Source organism: Centruroides sculpturatus, unplaced genomic scaffold (genome assembly GCF_000671375.1).
Source record: "Centruroides sculpturatus isolate CEXI.00-Female unplaced genomic scaffold, Cexi_2.0 scaffold69, whole genome shotgun sequence".
Classification (NCBI taxonomy): Eukaryota; Metazoa; Arthropoda; class Arachnida; order Scorpiones; family Buthidae; genus Centruroides; species Centruroides sculpturatus.
The window spans coordinates 341,374-357,859 of NW_019384304.1; the positions used below are offsets into that span (position 1 = coordinate 341,374).

Below are 16,486 nucleotides of genomic sequence, written 5' to 3' on the forward strand. Positions count from 1 at the left end.
CAATATTACTTAAATTTATCATAGTTTATATTGTTTTATTTACAAAAATTTTTTAAAAATCACGGGGGGGTTTTTAATGCGAATTGCATACGAAATGATTTACTTAATTGTAAATTAGACACGTAAACTTAATGTTGACAAATTGCCGTATTTGAGAATATAGTTTTACTGCTGGTAATTTCGTTAACGACACTTAATGTTTGCGTACTGATTTCCCAATGGTGTAGCTATATGTAACAACGAAATATATCATGGATCCATGCTTCAAGTAAAGAAAAACGAATGAAAAAAAAAGTAGGAACAAGGGTTTCAACTTCGTCTTCGATTCTAGTGAGGTGACAGTTTTCATAGCTATGGAAACTAGGACAGCTGTAAAGGTCACACACAATGGAGCCTTCTCTCTTATACTTTAACCAATCCTAGAACTCGTATAAAAACGATTTTTTTAAAACATTAATTTGATTTGAATGTTTTTTTCTTTTAATTATATTTCTGTTTAAATCTTAAGAGGCTACACACGATTGGTTAAAATATCGATGATACGACAGATTCTATCCAATTATGTTACTCCATGGAGAAAAAGTAATGCATGAAAAACCATTGAAAGGATTAAATTGTGAATTATAAAAAAGTATTTTCAATAATTAAATACCGCAGAATTTTATTAAATTTTGAATAATTTAAATTTATTACAGTTTATACCTTGTATAAATTCAAATGGTAGAACCCACCACGGATCTGTTAACCACGAAATGTAAAGAAATCTGCAGATATTACCGAAAAGTCCAATGCATAGAACCTGAGAAAAAAAATATTAGAAAATAAATTTTTTAAAATTATAAACAACTTTTATAACGTATAAAAATTACCTTTGTGTGTCCTATTTGTTTTATGAATTTAAAACTAAAAAAATAGGCGAAAATTTCGGATACGTGGTTTATAACGGATGCCACACCGAAAAGTGTAGGTGTACCACCTAAATCTTGAAGATGCCAAAAGAGAAAAGTGAAAACTAATCCAATTCCGAAACCCATAAACCATGTTACGTATAGAAAAGCTGCGTAACGTATTGTTGCAAAAGTGCGAAGAACATCTAACCATTCTGATAAATGCTGAGTTGTTTGAGCGAATACTTCACTCTACACGAAATAAAATTTAATAATTAAAACCACGAAGTAAATACTTTCCATTGAAACTTAATGATGTCTTACTTTAGCTGGAGCTGTTCCATCTTCAGTTTTAATGGGTTCGTTTGTTGCTATCTGGGTTTTAACAGCACCCATGGGTATATTTTCTTCTACAGATTCGTAATCAAATCGAAATTGTGTTGCAGAGATAAAGGCACAGCCCATTAACACAGAAAAAGTGGCGAAGCAAATAGTATAGTTCCTTTCACGTCCATGAGGTTCGCATGGATGATATGGAAACACTTTAGATTGATCCAAGGCTATACCAACAAAAAACATGGCTAATCCCCATCCTAATGAACCGAACATTCTTTGTTTTCCATAATTATCTATATTTTCACCCAAAAAACATAAAGTAGCAGAATCAGCTAATGTAATTGCTGGTGCACTAAAAAATTCTCCGAGTACAATTAAGAGGAGGAGCAAGAAGAACACCTCTTGAACATCTTCTCTCTTGTATACCATGGAGCTGAAAGGTGGCGATACGTACGAATTGTCTTTATCAGTGTTAGCATTTGATGTATAATCTACAGTTTGGGGTGATTTCCCTACTACAAAACGTACCGGAAGTTGATCATTTGCCTCACGCACAACTCTTTTATATCTGATTAACAAATCTATAGGTTTGTTATGAATATTTATTTGAGCATCAACGTTTCTTTTATTTCTTTCTTCTTCGGGATCGTATGGAATTTGGTAAGTGCTGCCATTTTGTACGACAGTATCTTTACTATTTAGATCATATTTTTTATCTATTTCGTTTTCAGTTTCGTACAAAATTGGAAGGGAAACATTTGATAAGTCATTGTATGTTTCAATGCTTCTTTTATCCCTTTCAGCATCGGGTTCGTAATAAACATTATGTGTAGCATTAGACATCATGCAAGAAGAAGCGGGCGGTTGGATAAAATTAAGTGCCAGAGTGAAAATAATCCAACAGCCTAAGGAAAAGAGTAACATTGTCTTACCTTTACGAAACCTATCAGCAACATTTCCCCATAGAGGAGCGCTGAGAAATTCTACAAAAGGACGGAAACCAATTAACATACCGCTCTGTTCGGGATTCATTCCTAATTGCTTAAAGTAAACACCCAAAAGGGGAAACAGAGAACCGAAAGCAGAAAAGAAGAAGAAATAAAACAGTTTAGACACTAATAAATCTTGATTGACTGCAGTCAATAGATTATCGATGACGTCTCCTTTCCCTGTAAATTGTTTCTTATCCTCATTTAAATTTCTTTCTTGATGATAAGTATTTGGTTGCTTATCATCATCTTCCTGTTCGTTCTTCATTTCACTTTGATCCATCTTTCTTCTATGACACTCAAAACTTCCTTCCTTAATAAATTAGATTTTTATCTTGAAATATTCTCAATATTTAGCATTACTTCTTAGCAAAATTACATTAGTTTGCCCACAGATTTACTAAATTCTAAAGTTTTTTTTTAAGCTCGCATATACTAAAATTAATGGTTCGAATTTACATATAAACACAATGAAGTCTACACGTTTAACAACGAATATAACTTATTTCTTAATTAAAAACATTATTTTTTTTTCTTTTTAAAATACAAATATTGTAGATCAGGGAATTATTATTATGAATGAGCACAATTAATCGATTTTATAACAAAAAAATTAAATTAAATTATTTAAATTTAGGAATAAATTTAATTAAGATATTAACGAAAATGCTCTTTAATCTGTTTAATGTAATGAAACACTATCAATTGCTTAATTAGTTTTAGTTTAAAAAATATATACAGTAGAACCTGTTCAAAACGGAAAAAGATGTTCGATACAGTGCGTGTCCGGTTTACACAGGTTTTAGTATTACATTCAAACCTCTGAACAACGGAAACACAAAACTTGACCGTCGTTTGGGGGTTACTATGTATTCATTTTATAAAGAATACCTGAAGAAATGGTCGCCGTTTAGAGGTATCCGTTATTGGAGGTTCGACTATAAGCTTTAAACGAATAAAATGTCATTAAAATAGTTAAAAAATTAAAATAATTTTTATGTAAATGTATATTTTTTTTCTTGAAGTAAAAATCAAATTAAATACTATTAAAGATAAACTAAATAATTTATTCAGAATTTTTTTTCAGGTTTAAATAACGAAACGAGGACGAAAAAGTATATAAATTTCTCTTCTTTTTATATAAAAGAATGGAAATTTTCTTTCGTATCTTCTATATAAACACATTCTTTACTGTCAAAACAAGATTTGATATCAAAGAAATTTATGTACTTTACTTCTAAGATGAACAGAAATTTTTTAAATGTATTTATTTATTTATTTATTTTTAGGTTTTGTAAAATATGAATCGTGTTAAAATACATGTTTATCGTTTTATTTTGTGGTATTTTAAAACTTTATTTATTATTTTCTACGTATATATACGGTATTATCTATGAGGGGAAAAAAATAACTATAAAATATGAGTTGAAACATAAAATTTTTATTACTTAATTCCAACAACATTTTCTGAATAAAATTCTTATATAATTTTGTAAATTGAAAGGGAAAGGATTATATATATATATATATATATATATACGTATATAAAAATTCACTGTACACTTTAATATATGAGCAATAATTTAATTATGATTTTATACCTTTATACAACTACATTAGCTTATACAATAATTGGATTACACAGATATGAAGAAGTGTTTTTATATTCCTTTTTTCAAGAATAATTACTCGTTCACTTGTCACTTTTTAAATATTTTCTGTACTTTTGGAGGAAAAATATTTAATAATAATAATATACAATCATTTTGTGAGTNTGAATAATAATAATAAAAAAAAACATTTTCTCATGTTATATAGATGAACATTCTCCTCCTTCTTAATCTAGAGCTTAGAAGTAAAGTAGAGGATTTTTCCTGTCATCTTATCCAAGTTTTGACATATTGCATGTCATCTTATACTTGATATTATCAGTCAAACTGAGGAAGTTCTCAAAATATCTTGATTACATAATTTAGAAAAATATCCTATTTATAAAATAAAATTTAAATACATAAAAAAAAACTGCACGGTTATATAAATTTTTATCCCTTTAAAGAAGCTAATAGAATATTCGTGTGACAATAAATCAATAAAAATTTAATTAATTAATTAATTTATTTATTTGTTTAGAAAGATAAAGAAACTTAGAACATGGCATCTAATTACTACAAAGTTAATGATGAGTTTAAGTGAGAGATGCTAATGAAGAATTTAATTTCATTACCATGGCTTAAATAGTTGAAATGAACGTAGTTTATTTGATAAATGAGATTTTATTTTTATCCATTTTATCATTTGTAAAGAAAATGGTGCTTAAAATGGCATTTACATCTTTATGTTTTTAATTAATTTGTCATACAAGTTTTCATTGTATAATCATAATTTATGTTAATGATAATGAGTCTGTTCTTTGTGATACTTAACATTAACGAAATAATATTTACTTTTACTGAAATTTATCTACAGAATATAAATTTTTTTTTAAAAATGTATAAATTTAAGTTTAAATAGCAATTTATTGTCATAAGAAGTGATTATTTAATGTTAAGTGCTACGTTATAAAAAGAAGAAGAAAAAGGAAACTTGCAAGATACTTTAGTATTTATAATTAAAAATCAATTAGTTTCACTAAAAGGTTAAAAGAGTATTACCTCCAGGTACTGAGAGACTATTTCCTGTGCTCTGATATTCATAAATATCCTGGCTTTTTTCCTGCATATTCTGCCTGGATAATGATTTTGCCATTGGATTAGCGGGTACACCATGAGGAGCCAGATGACTAGTTTCCTCTAGGATGGTATCTGGTTCGTGCTCGTCTTGAAACGAAGTAAAACCCTTATCGCGCCGGTAATAATTAATTAAAATAAAGAGAAATAATACGATAAGACATGCGAATCCGTATCCACGAAACGTCACGCGTGTTCCTGTAAGGGTGGAACAATAAATTTTTTACTAATATCGATCGCAATTGTATGGAATGAAAAGGAAAACCAACCAAAACTATTAACGAAAAGACCGCCGATGATAGCTCCACACCCTTTTCCAAGTCCATGATGTATACCCTGTAGAACTCCTTGGGCAGAGGATCTCAATTTGGACGGGGTGGCTTGAGTGATGTAGGAACAACAAGCGGCCCAAACAGCGGCGTGTGTGATACCTGTATCATTAACAACTTTATAATTATCTACCTAATAAACATGTTAATTAAATTAAATTATATTTTACAAAACTAAATTTACCGTTGACAAGTTTTATTAACTCAAAAATTGAGTTAAGTAGGTAGAAAAATGAAGTATACAATTGATTTTACAACACTACACGCATTGAGTTAGTAGTAAAATACTTAAAGAATCACCTAATTTTCTAAATCCAATTTCATTTTGATTTAGAAAACATCATTAAAAGGTATATTGTGTTAGAAATTGTTACGTTACAGACCAACAAACACGCTAAAGATTGTATGTAAAATTATAATCACGCGATTCTACAATTAAAAAAGAAAACAATAATAATAAAGGCAGGACTACTCGAAATATATTGATTGAATTTCAGAATATTGAAGATATTTTTTCCCATTAATCTTTATTTACTTTTTTAATCTTTAATCTAATCTTTTTATATGAGACGAAACGAAAGCTAAAAAGGTTTTCACCTCCAGAAAAATCGATAGATCCAAGAAATAAAAAAAGGTTAAAAGTAATTCTATGTTATTAAAATTTTATTTATTTTCATTATAAAAAACTGAATAATTAGGAATAGAATTAGGAAAGGATAAATATATTTATTTTTCATTGTTACGTATAGCCTAATGTTCCTCGTGTTATAGGGAAATAATCATATAAACGAGGTAACATTGCATCATTGTTGCTGGACTTTCCTGGCAATTCTTTATCTGTTTTCATCCCTAATAAAGGCTACCATTACCTTTAAGTCTTCACGTCGGTATTAAGGGAATGGGGGTGAGACCATGTCTCCCGAACCAATAATGGTATTTTCTTGAAAATTTCTAGAAACATTTCTCTGGAATACACAAACTTCAATGTAAAATTTCAGAAATTTTCGATAAAAGGCACCGGAGTTATCAAGCTTTAAAATAGACAAACAAAATCGTGCACCTGTCCATACGCACACACACATACAATAACATTCATACATATAGAAAAAAACATAAAATTTTTTTGGCTTTTCTGGTCTTTTTAAGGTTCCCCGAGTACAAAAATGTAAAAATCTTGGAGTAATTTTTTGACCGATCGTCATAATTTCCCTCTTATATTCAACAAAGTAAAATGGGGAGTATTTTCTTTCTTTCTTTTATCATTTATTGCTCAATGAAATGTGAAGATCATTATGTTCGATACAATCAATAGTTTTGTCATGACTACTCAAAGAATGAATAAGTCACGCACCGTCTATTCGTCTTGCTTGAATAACGATTGATAAACAAAAACTGTAACAAAAGCTTTTGGGGGAGGAAATCTTTATCCTTAACCATGCCATTATTTTCTCATAAGAAGTAGCAAAATGTTTCAGCAAATACGCTCCAAAAACTTTATGATTATGCATTGTTTACTAATTTAAAATTTAAAATTATTCTAGCAAACCACAAATGATCTCATTAAATTTTAATTAATGGCTTTTATGTAAAAAGATATAAAGTTTATTAAACAATTTACTTTAAAAAAATGATTAAATTTTAATTAAAATAAATCTTAAAAAAGTTGCTTCCGAGTCATTTTTATAGAACAGATAAAATTTAAATTTTCTACGCTCGCTGATTGGTTATATATTTTAAAATTTAAAAATCTAACCAATCAGCGTTAAGAAAAACATTTAACGTTTAAATATCCATAACTTTATGCTTAATTAACAGACCAATAAATAGAAGAATATTAATTTATCATTTAGATTTTAGAAAATTAAAAATTGTAAAAAATATATATATAAATATTTAGTTAAAAATTTATCATTTTAAGGATATAAAATTTTAAAAAAATATATTTAAATTTATATTCTTTTGGAAATAAATTATAAAAATCGATATTGAATGTTGAAACTGGATTAAAACTCGATAAGCAGATTAAGTAAGGCATATATAAATTTCGAGAATGTAGAAAGTTATCTTTTGTTAGAGAAAAATTGATTTGAGTTGGGATTTTTACGCATTAAAATAAATTCCGAAAAGAAAAATATAATAGAAAAGAACGTAAGCAGGTTAGCAGAGTATAGAGATTAAAATTTAAGCCAGTTTAGATCATGTTTAAGTATAGATATTTCGTTTATTGATCGAAATATAATGGAAATAAATGATCTATCCGATTCGAAATTTTATTAAAAAATATATATATTTATATAAAACAAAATGGTAGAAAAACAACAGTTGTATGTATACTTAAAGTGTATACATGATAAAGCACTGTCATTGATCTTACAATTTTGAAAATGTTCATGTCCTGCTACAAATTTCATAACCTTACAACATATTACAAAGTTATTCGAATGTAGAAGAGATCGTGTTTATATCCATAAGCCAATGATATCGTATTCTTTACACTCAATCAATTTATAACATTATATTTTCATTGGGTTATTATTAAAGAAAAGAGAAAAATCGAAGTAGATGGCTAGTATCATCAATACAACGGCATTACTCTTGGAAAGTTTCCAAATCATTTGTTCTATTCAAAGACATCAATACCAATGTCTCGCTTAATAAGATACAAGATGATAAATTTTTACTTGTTTATACTATGGGCGGAGGAGGGTGGAGTAATTTCTTCAATTTACTTTTTTGTCCACAGTAATTTATACCCTACATTTGTATTTATTCTTATCCTTTATAAATGCCCAGGTGAGAATATTCACAGTATTAAATTTCGGGCGGAGTAAAGTGAAAAGAGATTTTATATAGCCTATATATATATAAGTAAAAAAAATGTAGTAAAAATAATAATTCAATTTACAAAACTAGGAGAAATTGCATTTAAAATTTATTACTACAGTGGCACAGTAGTATAACTGGATGAAGAAAATCTCTCTAGTGGATGGATAAACTGTCAAAATTCACTAGAAACGGTAAAAAATATACTGTACAAACAAACTCCATCGTACAGTAACGTGACAAATGTAGAGAATTCTCGGTTTTTACCGAATCTGGCCAAATGCCAATCCCAAATATAGACGTTGTACCGCATTAAGGTCTTGACTTATACCACACAGCAAGTCTGTAGATAATTTCTTTTCATGGTTAAAATTAAAATTGTTTTTATATATATATANTTTAACCTATAAAGTCCCACTGTTGTCAATCTGTCAGTTTGTCCATCCATCCATCTTTCCTTAATCTCAAAAACAGTTAGATAGATGAAAGACGAGACCAGATATGGAAACCTTAAGGGCAGGAGACCCCGATTAACTATATCAAATTAACTATAGATACACTTACGATATAAACCGAAAGTTGTGTTATTTCAATTCATAACTTCTGTTCGATAGATGACAGGCACGACTTTATTGTTAAAGGAAAAGTATGATTTACAGGGGCAAGCCACTATTAATTTGAGTTTTTTTTTTTTAAATTTTTTTCTGCCCTAAGAGGGCCTCTTTTAGTAGGCCTATTATGGTTTCAGCCAGGCCCACAATGGGGCAGCCGGATGGTAAGGGATGGGGTCCAACATATCCAAATTAACCATTCCTGGGAATTTAACGACCCGTCCGAATTCGAACCCAGATACCCCCAGAGGCTTAATAGAATGGAGGCCTCATACAGGACATGGGTGAAGATAATGATGAAGAACATAAACAACAGCAAATTTAAGAAACGTAATAAGTAACGAGCAAAATTGAGAGCATTGTGATATCAATGCTCTCAATTTTAGTAGTGGCGTGCCCCTGTAAATGATACTTTTCCTGTTAACAATATAGTCATGCTGGTCATCTAAGTAACACCGTTCAGGAGAATATATTTGAATTGAAATAATATTTGAATTTCTATATAGTTAATTCGGGCCACCTGCCCTTAAGATTTCCATATCTGCCCTCAACGTTTATCTACCTAACTCCATTCTCGATAATAAGGAAGGACAGACAGACAGAAAGATGCCAGTAAAATTTATAAATCTAATAAAAAAATTTAACATAAAAACTTATTTTGTATCTCGCTCATTATAATTTAATTGTTTTTTTAATTTTAATTAATTAATTTAATTAAAATTTTATAAATAAATAAATAAACAAGATTTTTTAAATTAATGTTTCAAGATAAGCGTGCTATTGTAGATCAGGGAATTATTATTATGAATGAGCACAATTAATCGATTTTATAACAAAAAAATTAAATTAAATTATTTAAATTTAGGAATAAATTTAATTAAGATATTAACGAAAATGCTCTTTAATCTGTTTAATGTAATGAAACACTATCAATTGCTTAATTAGTTTTAGTTTAAAAAATATATACAGTAGAACCTGTTCAAAACGGAAAAAGATGTTCGATACAGTGCGTGTCCGGTTTACACAGGTTTTAGTATTACATTCAAACCTCTGAACAACGGAAACACAAAACTTGACCGTCGTTTGGGGGTTACTATGTATTCATTTTATAAAGAATACCTGAAGAAATGGTCGCCGTTTAGAGGTATCCGTTATTGGAGGTTCGACTATAAGCTTTAAACGAATAAAATGTCATTAAAATAGTTAAAAAATTAAAATAATTTTTATGTAAATGTATATTTTTTTTCTTGAAGTAAAAATCAAATTAAATACTATTAAAGATAAACTAAATAATTTATTCAGAATTTTTTTTCAGGTTTAAATAACGAAACGAGGACGAAAAAGTATATAAATTTCTCTTCTTTTTATATAAAAGAATGGAAATTTTCTTTCGTATCTTCTATATAAACACATTCTTTACTGTCAAAACAAGATTTGATATCAAAGAAATTTATGTACTTTACTTCTAAGATGAACAGAAATTTTTTAAATGTATTTATTTATTTATTTATTTTTAGGTTTTGTAAAATATGAATCGTGTTAAAATACATGTTTATCGTTTTATTTTGTGGTATTTTAAAACTTTATTTATTATTTTCTACGTATATATACGGTATTATCTATGAGGGGAAAAAAATAACTATAAAATATGAGTTGAAACATAAAATTTTTATTACTTAATTCCAACAACATTTTCTGAATAAAATTCTTATATAATTTTGTAAATTGAAAGGGAAAGGATTATATATATATATATATATATATATACGTATATAAAAATTCACTGTACACTTTAATATATGAGCAATAATTTAATTATGATTTTATACCTTTATACAACTACATTAGCTTATACAATAATTGGATTACACAGATATGAAGAAGTGTTTTTATATTCCTTTTTTCAAGAATAATTACTCGTTCACTTGTCACTTTTTAAATATTTTCTGTACTTTTGGAGGAAAAATATTTAATAATAATAATATACAATCATTTTGTGAGTTATCCATGTGCCACATCAACAGTTTATAGCGTATGATGAAGTCGAAAAATTCCTCCTTCTGTGCTTCTAAATACTGAACCATTAATTATGGTTTATAAGAAATTAAATTTACCATGAATCCGGGCTTAAATATATTTATATTATTATCGAGAAAGCTACTAATTGTTCAAAAATATTTAATTTGTGATATGTTTTGCTCTATAGAAGATTAGAGAAGGACCTAATTCTCTTATACTTGGCACCTTAAATATTTAGGTCCAACCTTTTGTTAGCTTAAGTTACTTAGCTTTAAAACATATATTTAAAGTAATACTTCTGAAGTATATACAGTATAATATACTTTACTTTGATGATTTTTTAATAATACTTTCATAAATATCAACAAGAATGAGAGGAAAATATATTTACAAATGGAAGCAACAGAAAAGAATTTAATAATATTTTAATGTTTTTTTTCTTTTTTTCCTTTAATTAATTTATATTTAATTATTTTTAACACGTTTTTATGTTAGAGAAATGTGTGCAAGGTGCGCAAATTGAAGGCATCTTCAAGTTTACTATAGAAATTTGCTATTATAAAATGCTCGATATATAAAAAATAATAGTGGCTAAAGCTAGTGTAAATGGCACTTTTTATGAATATATGTATATATATAGAATGTTCTTTTATATATTCTAGTAGTAAATTATAAAAAGAAAGAAAAAAAAAATCAGGCACGTGTAATGTGCTGGAGTGAGGTAGGCAAACTATTTTTGCGAAGCACTAACAGTACTTAATGAAATCATTACTTATAAGGATTCCCAATGGAATTGCAGATGTAAGACGTGATAATATATATATTTTCCGTTCTTCTATAGAATAAAAAACATCCATTTTATTATATTTCTCATAAATTATTTACTAAAATTGCTTTATTTTTATTATTTTTTTAATTTAAATTATCTAACCGGATTAATGCATTCCTCCTGGATTAATGACGATTGTAGATAATTATACGTAATTCTTTCGTGCTAAATAGAATATTTAGCATTACTTCTTAGCAAAATTACATTAGTTTGCCCACAGATTTACTAAATTCTAAAGTTTTTTTTTAAGCTCGCATATACTAAAATTAATGGTTCGAATTTACATATAAACACAATGAAGTCTACACGTTTAACAACGAATATAACTTATTTCTTAATTAAAAACATTATTTTTTTTTCTTTTTAAAATACAAATTAATGTTTAAATAAGTTAAATTTAACTACCAATCGTAACCAGTTTGATTTCTTCTGTTATCAGGTTGAGGAGTGTAGGGTTGTGTATCCGGTTGAGGTACTGAAGTCACTACATATTGCGTATCCTGTTCAGGTAAATTCTGAGATAATAATAATAATAATAAAAATTCTCTATTTTATAAGTAATATAAGAAATTGTGAACATAATTTAACGTAAGAATTTGCTACTTACCTGATAATTTTGATTTACTATGTGATATTGAGAATCCAAAAATGGATTACCTGCTTGTCCTCCATTGTTTGTGGGTGCAGGAGCTGATGTAGTACCTACAGAAAACAAAATTTTAATGTTAAAATAAAATTTAAAAAAATGTATATTTTTAAAAGAAAATAAAAGAATTTTTATTAAAAAAAATCAATAGGAAAGAGGAGAAATAAAAATTTATTTTTGTAAATTTAAACAAATGATGAAAAGAAATTCGTGCTGGAAACGTTATTTTTTAAACTTTAAATTTAAGTTAAACAATTTTTTTATATATCTGAATAATGTTTAAATATTATAATTTATTATGCATTAATTATTGTATATGAATAATAATAATAAAAAAAAACATTTTCTCATGTTATATAGATGAACATTCTCCTCCTTCTTAATCTAGAGCTTAGAAGTAAAGTAGAGGATTTTTCCTGTCATCTTATCCAAGTTTTGACATATTGCATGTCATCTTATACTTGATATTATCAGTCAAACTGAGGAAGTTCTCAAAATATCTTGATTACATAATTTAGAAAAATATCCTATTTATAAAATAAAATTTAAATACATAAAAAAAAACTGCACGGTTATATAAATTTTTATCCCTTTAAAGAAGCTAATAGAATATTCGTGTGACAATAAATCAATAAAAATTTAATTAATTAATTAATTTATTTATTTGTTTAGAAAGATAAAGAAACTTAGAACATGGCATCTAATTACTACAAAGTTAATGATGAGTTTAAGTGAGAGATGCTAATGAAGAATTTAATTTCATTACCATGGCTTAAATAGTTGAAATGAACGTAGTTTATTTGATAAATGAGATTTTATTTTTATCCATTTTATCATTTGTAAAGAAAATGGTGCTTAAAATGGCATTTACATCTTTATGTTTTTAATTAATTTGTCATACAAGTTTTCATTGTATAATCATAATTTATGTTAATGATAATGAGTCTGTTCTTTGTGATACTTAACATTAACGAAATAATATTTACTTTTACTGAAATTTATCTACAGAATATAAATTTTTTTTTAAAAATGTATAAATTTAAGTTTAAATAGCAATTTATTGTCATAAGAAGTGATTATTTAATGTTAAGTGCTACGTTATAAAAAGAAGAAGAAAAAGGAAACTTGCAAGATACTTTAGTATTTATAATTAAAAATCAATTAGTTTCACTAAAAGGTTAAAAGAGTATTACCTCCAGGTACTGAGAGACTATTTCCTGTGCTCTGATATTCATAAATATCCTGGCTTTTTTCCTGCATATTCTGCCTGGATAATGATTTTGCCATTGGATTAGCGGGTACACCATGAGGAGCCAGATGACTAGTTTCCTCTAGGATGGTATCTGGTTCGTGCTCGTCTTGAAACGAAGTAAAACCCTTATCGCGCCGGTAATAATTAATTAAAATAAAGAGAAATAATACGATAAGACATGCGAATCCGTATCCACGAAACGTCACGCGTGTTCCTGTAAGGGTGGAACAATAAATTTTTTACTAATATCGATCGCAATTGTATGGAATGAAAAGGAAAACCAACCAAAACTATTAACGAAAAGACCGCCGATGATAGCTCCACACCCTTTTCCAAGTCCATGATGTATACCCTGTAGAACTCCTTGGGCAGAGGATCTCAATTTGGACGGGGTGGCTTGAGTGATGTAGGAACAACAAGCGGCCCAAACAGCGGCGTGTGTGATACCTGTATCATTAACAACTTTATAATTATCTACCTAATAAACATGTTAATTAAATTAAATTATATTTTACAAAACTAAATTTACCGTTGACAAGTTTTATTAACTCAAAAATTGAGTTAAGTAGGTAGAAAAATGAAGTATACAATTGATTTTACAACACTACACGCATTGAGTTAGTAGTAAAATACTTAAAGAATCACCTAATTTTCTAAATCCAATTTCATTTTGATTTAGAAAACATCATTAAAAGGTATATTGTGTTAGAAATTGTTACGTTACAGACCAACAAACACGCTAAAGATTGTATGTAAAATTATAATCACGCGATTCTACAATTAAAAAAGAAAACAATAATAATAAAGGCAGGACTACTCGAAATATATTGATTGAATTTCAGAATATTGAAGATATTTTTTCCCATTAATCTTTATTTACTTTTTTAATCTTTAATCTAATCTTTTTATATGAGACGAAACGAAAGCTAAAAAGGTTTTCACCTCCAGAAAAATCGATAGATCCAAGAAATAAAAAAAGGTTAAAAGTAATTCTATGTTATTAAAATTTTATTTATTTTCATTATAAAAAACTGAATAATTAGGAATAGAATTAGGAAAGGATAAATATATTTATTTTTCATTGTTACGTATAGCCTAATGTTCCTCGTGTTATAGGGAAATAATCATATAAACGAGGTAACATTGCATCATTGTTGCTGGACTTTCCTGGCAATTCTTTATCTGTTTTCATCCCTAATAAAGGCTACCATTACCTTTAAGTCTTCACGTCGGTATTAAGGGAATGGGGGTGAGACCATGTCTCCCGAACCAATAATGGTATTTTCTTGAAAATTTCTAGAAACATTTCTCTGGAATACACAAACTTCAATGTAAAATTTCAGAAATTTTCGATAAAAGGCACCGGAGTTATCAAGCTTTAAAATAGACAAACAAAATCGTGCACCTGTCCATACGCACACACACATACAATAACATTCATACATATAGAAAAAAACATAAAATTTTTTTGGCTTTTCTGGTCTTTTTAAGGTTCCCCGAGTACAAAAATGTAAAAATCTTGGAGTAATTTTTTGACCGATCGTCATAATTTCCCTCTTATATTCAACAAAGTAAAATGGGGAGTATTTTCTTTCTTTCTTTTATCATTTATTGCTCAATGAAATGTGAAGATCATTATGTTCGATACAATCAATAGTTTTGTCATGACTACTCAAAGAATGAATAAGTCACGCACCGTCTATTCGTCTTGCTTGAATAACGATTGATAAACAAAAACTGTAACAAAAGCTTTTGGGGGAGGAAATCTTTATCCTTAACCATGCCATTATTTTCTCATAAGAAGTAGCAAAATGTTTCAGCAAATACGCTCCAAAAACTTTATGATTATGCATTGTTTACTAATTTAAAATTTAAAATTATTCTAGCAAACCACAAATGATCTCATTAAATTTTAATTAATGGCTTTTATGTAAAAAGATATAAAGTTTATTAAACAATTTACTTTAAAAAAATGATTAAATTTTAATTAAAATAAATCTTAAAAAAGTTGCTTCCGAGTCATTTTTATAGAACAGATAAAATTTAAATTTTCTACGCTCGCTGATTGGTTATATATTTTAAAATTTAAAAATCTAACCAATCAGCGTTAAGAAAAACATTTAACGTTTAAATATCCATAACTTTATGCTTAATTAACAGACCAATAAATAGAAGAATATTAATTTATCATTTAGATTTTAGAAAATTAAAAATTGTAAAAAATATATATATAAATATTTAGTTAAAAATTTATCATTTTAAGGATATAAAATTTTAAAAAAATATATTTAAATTTATATTCTTTTGGAAATAAATTATAAAAATCGATATTGAATGTTGAAACTGGATTAAAACTCGATAAGCAGATTAAGTAAGGCATATATAAATTTCGAGAATGTAGAAAGTTATCTTTTGTTAGAGAAAAATTGATTTGAGTTGGGATTTTTACGCATTAAAATAAATTCCGAAAAGAAAAATATAATAGAAAAGAACGTAAGCAGGTTAGCAGAGTATAGAGATTAAAATTTAAGCCAGTTTAGATCATGTTTAAGTATAGATATTTCGTTTATTGATCGAAATATAATGGAAATAAATGATCTATCCGATTCGAAATTTTATTAAAAAATATATATATTTATATAAAACAAAGGAGTAAAAATACAATTACATCTATATAAAAGTCTTCTCTATACATCCTATTTCAAAGTTAAAAAATAATAATTAGAATATTCCTTTAAATTATTGTGATTATTCATTAAAAATTTTCCAGGTTAATTACTTATATTACAGAAGTAAAAAATAAATTCATTTTTTTTATTCTGATTGGTTAGAGATTTGAAATTTAAAAACTTCGACCAATCAGAGTTACGTAAATGTTAAGACTTTAAATGATACTTAAATAAATGTAATTACTAGACCAAAAATATTTTATTGGTCTTAATTAATTATATAAAAATCAAAAATAAGAAACATTTGAATATAAAATACAAGTTATTAACGTGTTAATAATGGGAATTTTATGCCATTATTTTCTCATAA

General features: G+C 27.2%; 3 protein-coding genes across 3 annotated transcripts in view; all 3 read right to left on the minus strand.

The window, feature by feature from the left end:
• Positions 1–649: 649 nt before the first annotated feature.
• Positions 650–2,559, minus strand: LOC111618266 (major facilitator superfamily domain-containing protein 6-like). The gene is made up of 3 exons (XM_023359764.1): positions 1,212–2,559; positions 870–1,139; positions 650–799 (listed from the first exon to the last, which is right to left on the minus strand). The coding sequence occupies exons 1-3, from the start codon at positions 2,493–2,495 to the stop codon at positions 665–667; spliced, it is 1,689 nt and encodes a 562-aa protein (XP_023215532.1). The 5' UTR covers positions 2,496–2,559; the 3' UTR covers positions 650–664.
• A 2,190-nt stretch (positions 2,560–4,749) lies between these two features.
• LOC111618433 (major facilitator superfamily domain-containing protein 6-like) lies at positions 4,750–9,137 on the minus strand. The gene is made up of 3 exons (XM_023359979.1): positions 9,114–9,137; positions 5,208–5,400; positions 4,750–5,136 (listed from the first exon to the last, which is right to left on the minus strand). The coding sequence occupies exons 1-3, from the start codon at positions 9,135–9,137 to the stop codon at positions 4,841–4,843; spliced, it is 513 nt and encodes a 170-aa protein (XP_023215747.1). The 3' UTR covers positions 4,750–4,840.
• Positions 9,138–11,151: 2,014 nt separating this feature from the next.
• LOC111618258 (major facilitator superfamily domain-containing protein 6-like) overlaps positions 11,152–16,486 on the minus strand; it is a 10,669-nt gene continuing 5,334 nt past the window's right edge. The window contains exons 5-8 of the mRNA XM_023359750.1: positions 13,733–13,894; positions 13,389–13,661; positions 12,157–12,251; positions 11,152–12,064 (exon numbers count right to left, since the gene is read on the minus strand). Of these exons, the coding sequence (XP_023215518.1) occupies positions 11,951–12,064; positions 12,157–12,251; positions 13,389–13,661; positions 13,733–13,894 (644 nt within the window). The 3' untranslated portion in view covers positions 11,152–11,950. The remainder of the gene's footprint in view (positions 12,065–12,156; positions 12,252–13,388; positions 13,662–13,732; positions 13,895–16,486) is intronic.

What these genes read in the sequence shown, in the direction of transcription:
- LOC111618266 (XM_023359764.1), bottom strand. Translation starts at nt 2,495, where the DNA reads ATGGATCAAAGTGAAATGAAGAACGAACAGGAAGATGATGATAAGCAA. An exon ending in ATGGAACAGCTCCAGCTAAA is followed by an intron (nt 1,140 to 1,211) that starts GTAAGACATCAT and finishes TATTTCGTGTAG; the next exon opens with AGTGAAGTATTCGCTCAAAC. An exon ending in AACAAATAGGACACACAAAG is followed by an intron (nt 800 to 869) that starts GTAATTTTTATA and finishes TTTTTTTCTCAG; the next exon opens with GTTCTATGCATTGGACTTTT.
- LOC111618433 (XM_023359979.1), bottom strand. Translation starts at nt 9,137, where the DNA reads ATGACTATATTGTTAACAGGAAAA. An exon ending in CTATATTGTTAACAGGAAAA is followed by an intron (nt 5,401 to 9,113) that starts GTATCATTTACA and finishes CATGTTTATTAG; the next exon opens with GTAGATAATTATAAAGTTGT. An exon ending in TCTTTTCGTTAATAGTTTTG is followed by an intron (nt 5,137 to 5,207) that starts GTTGGTTTTCCT and finishes CCACCCTTACAG; the next exon opens with GAACACGCGTGACGTTTCGT.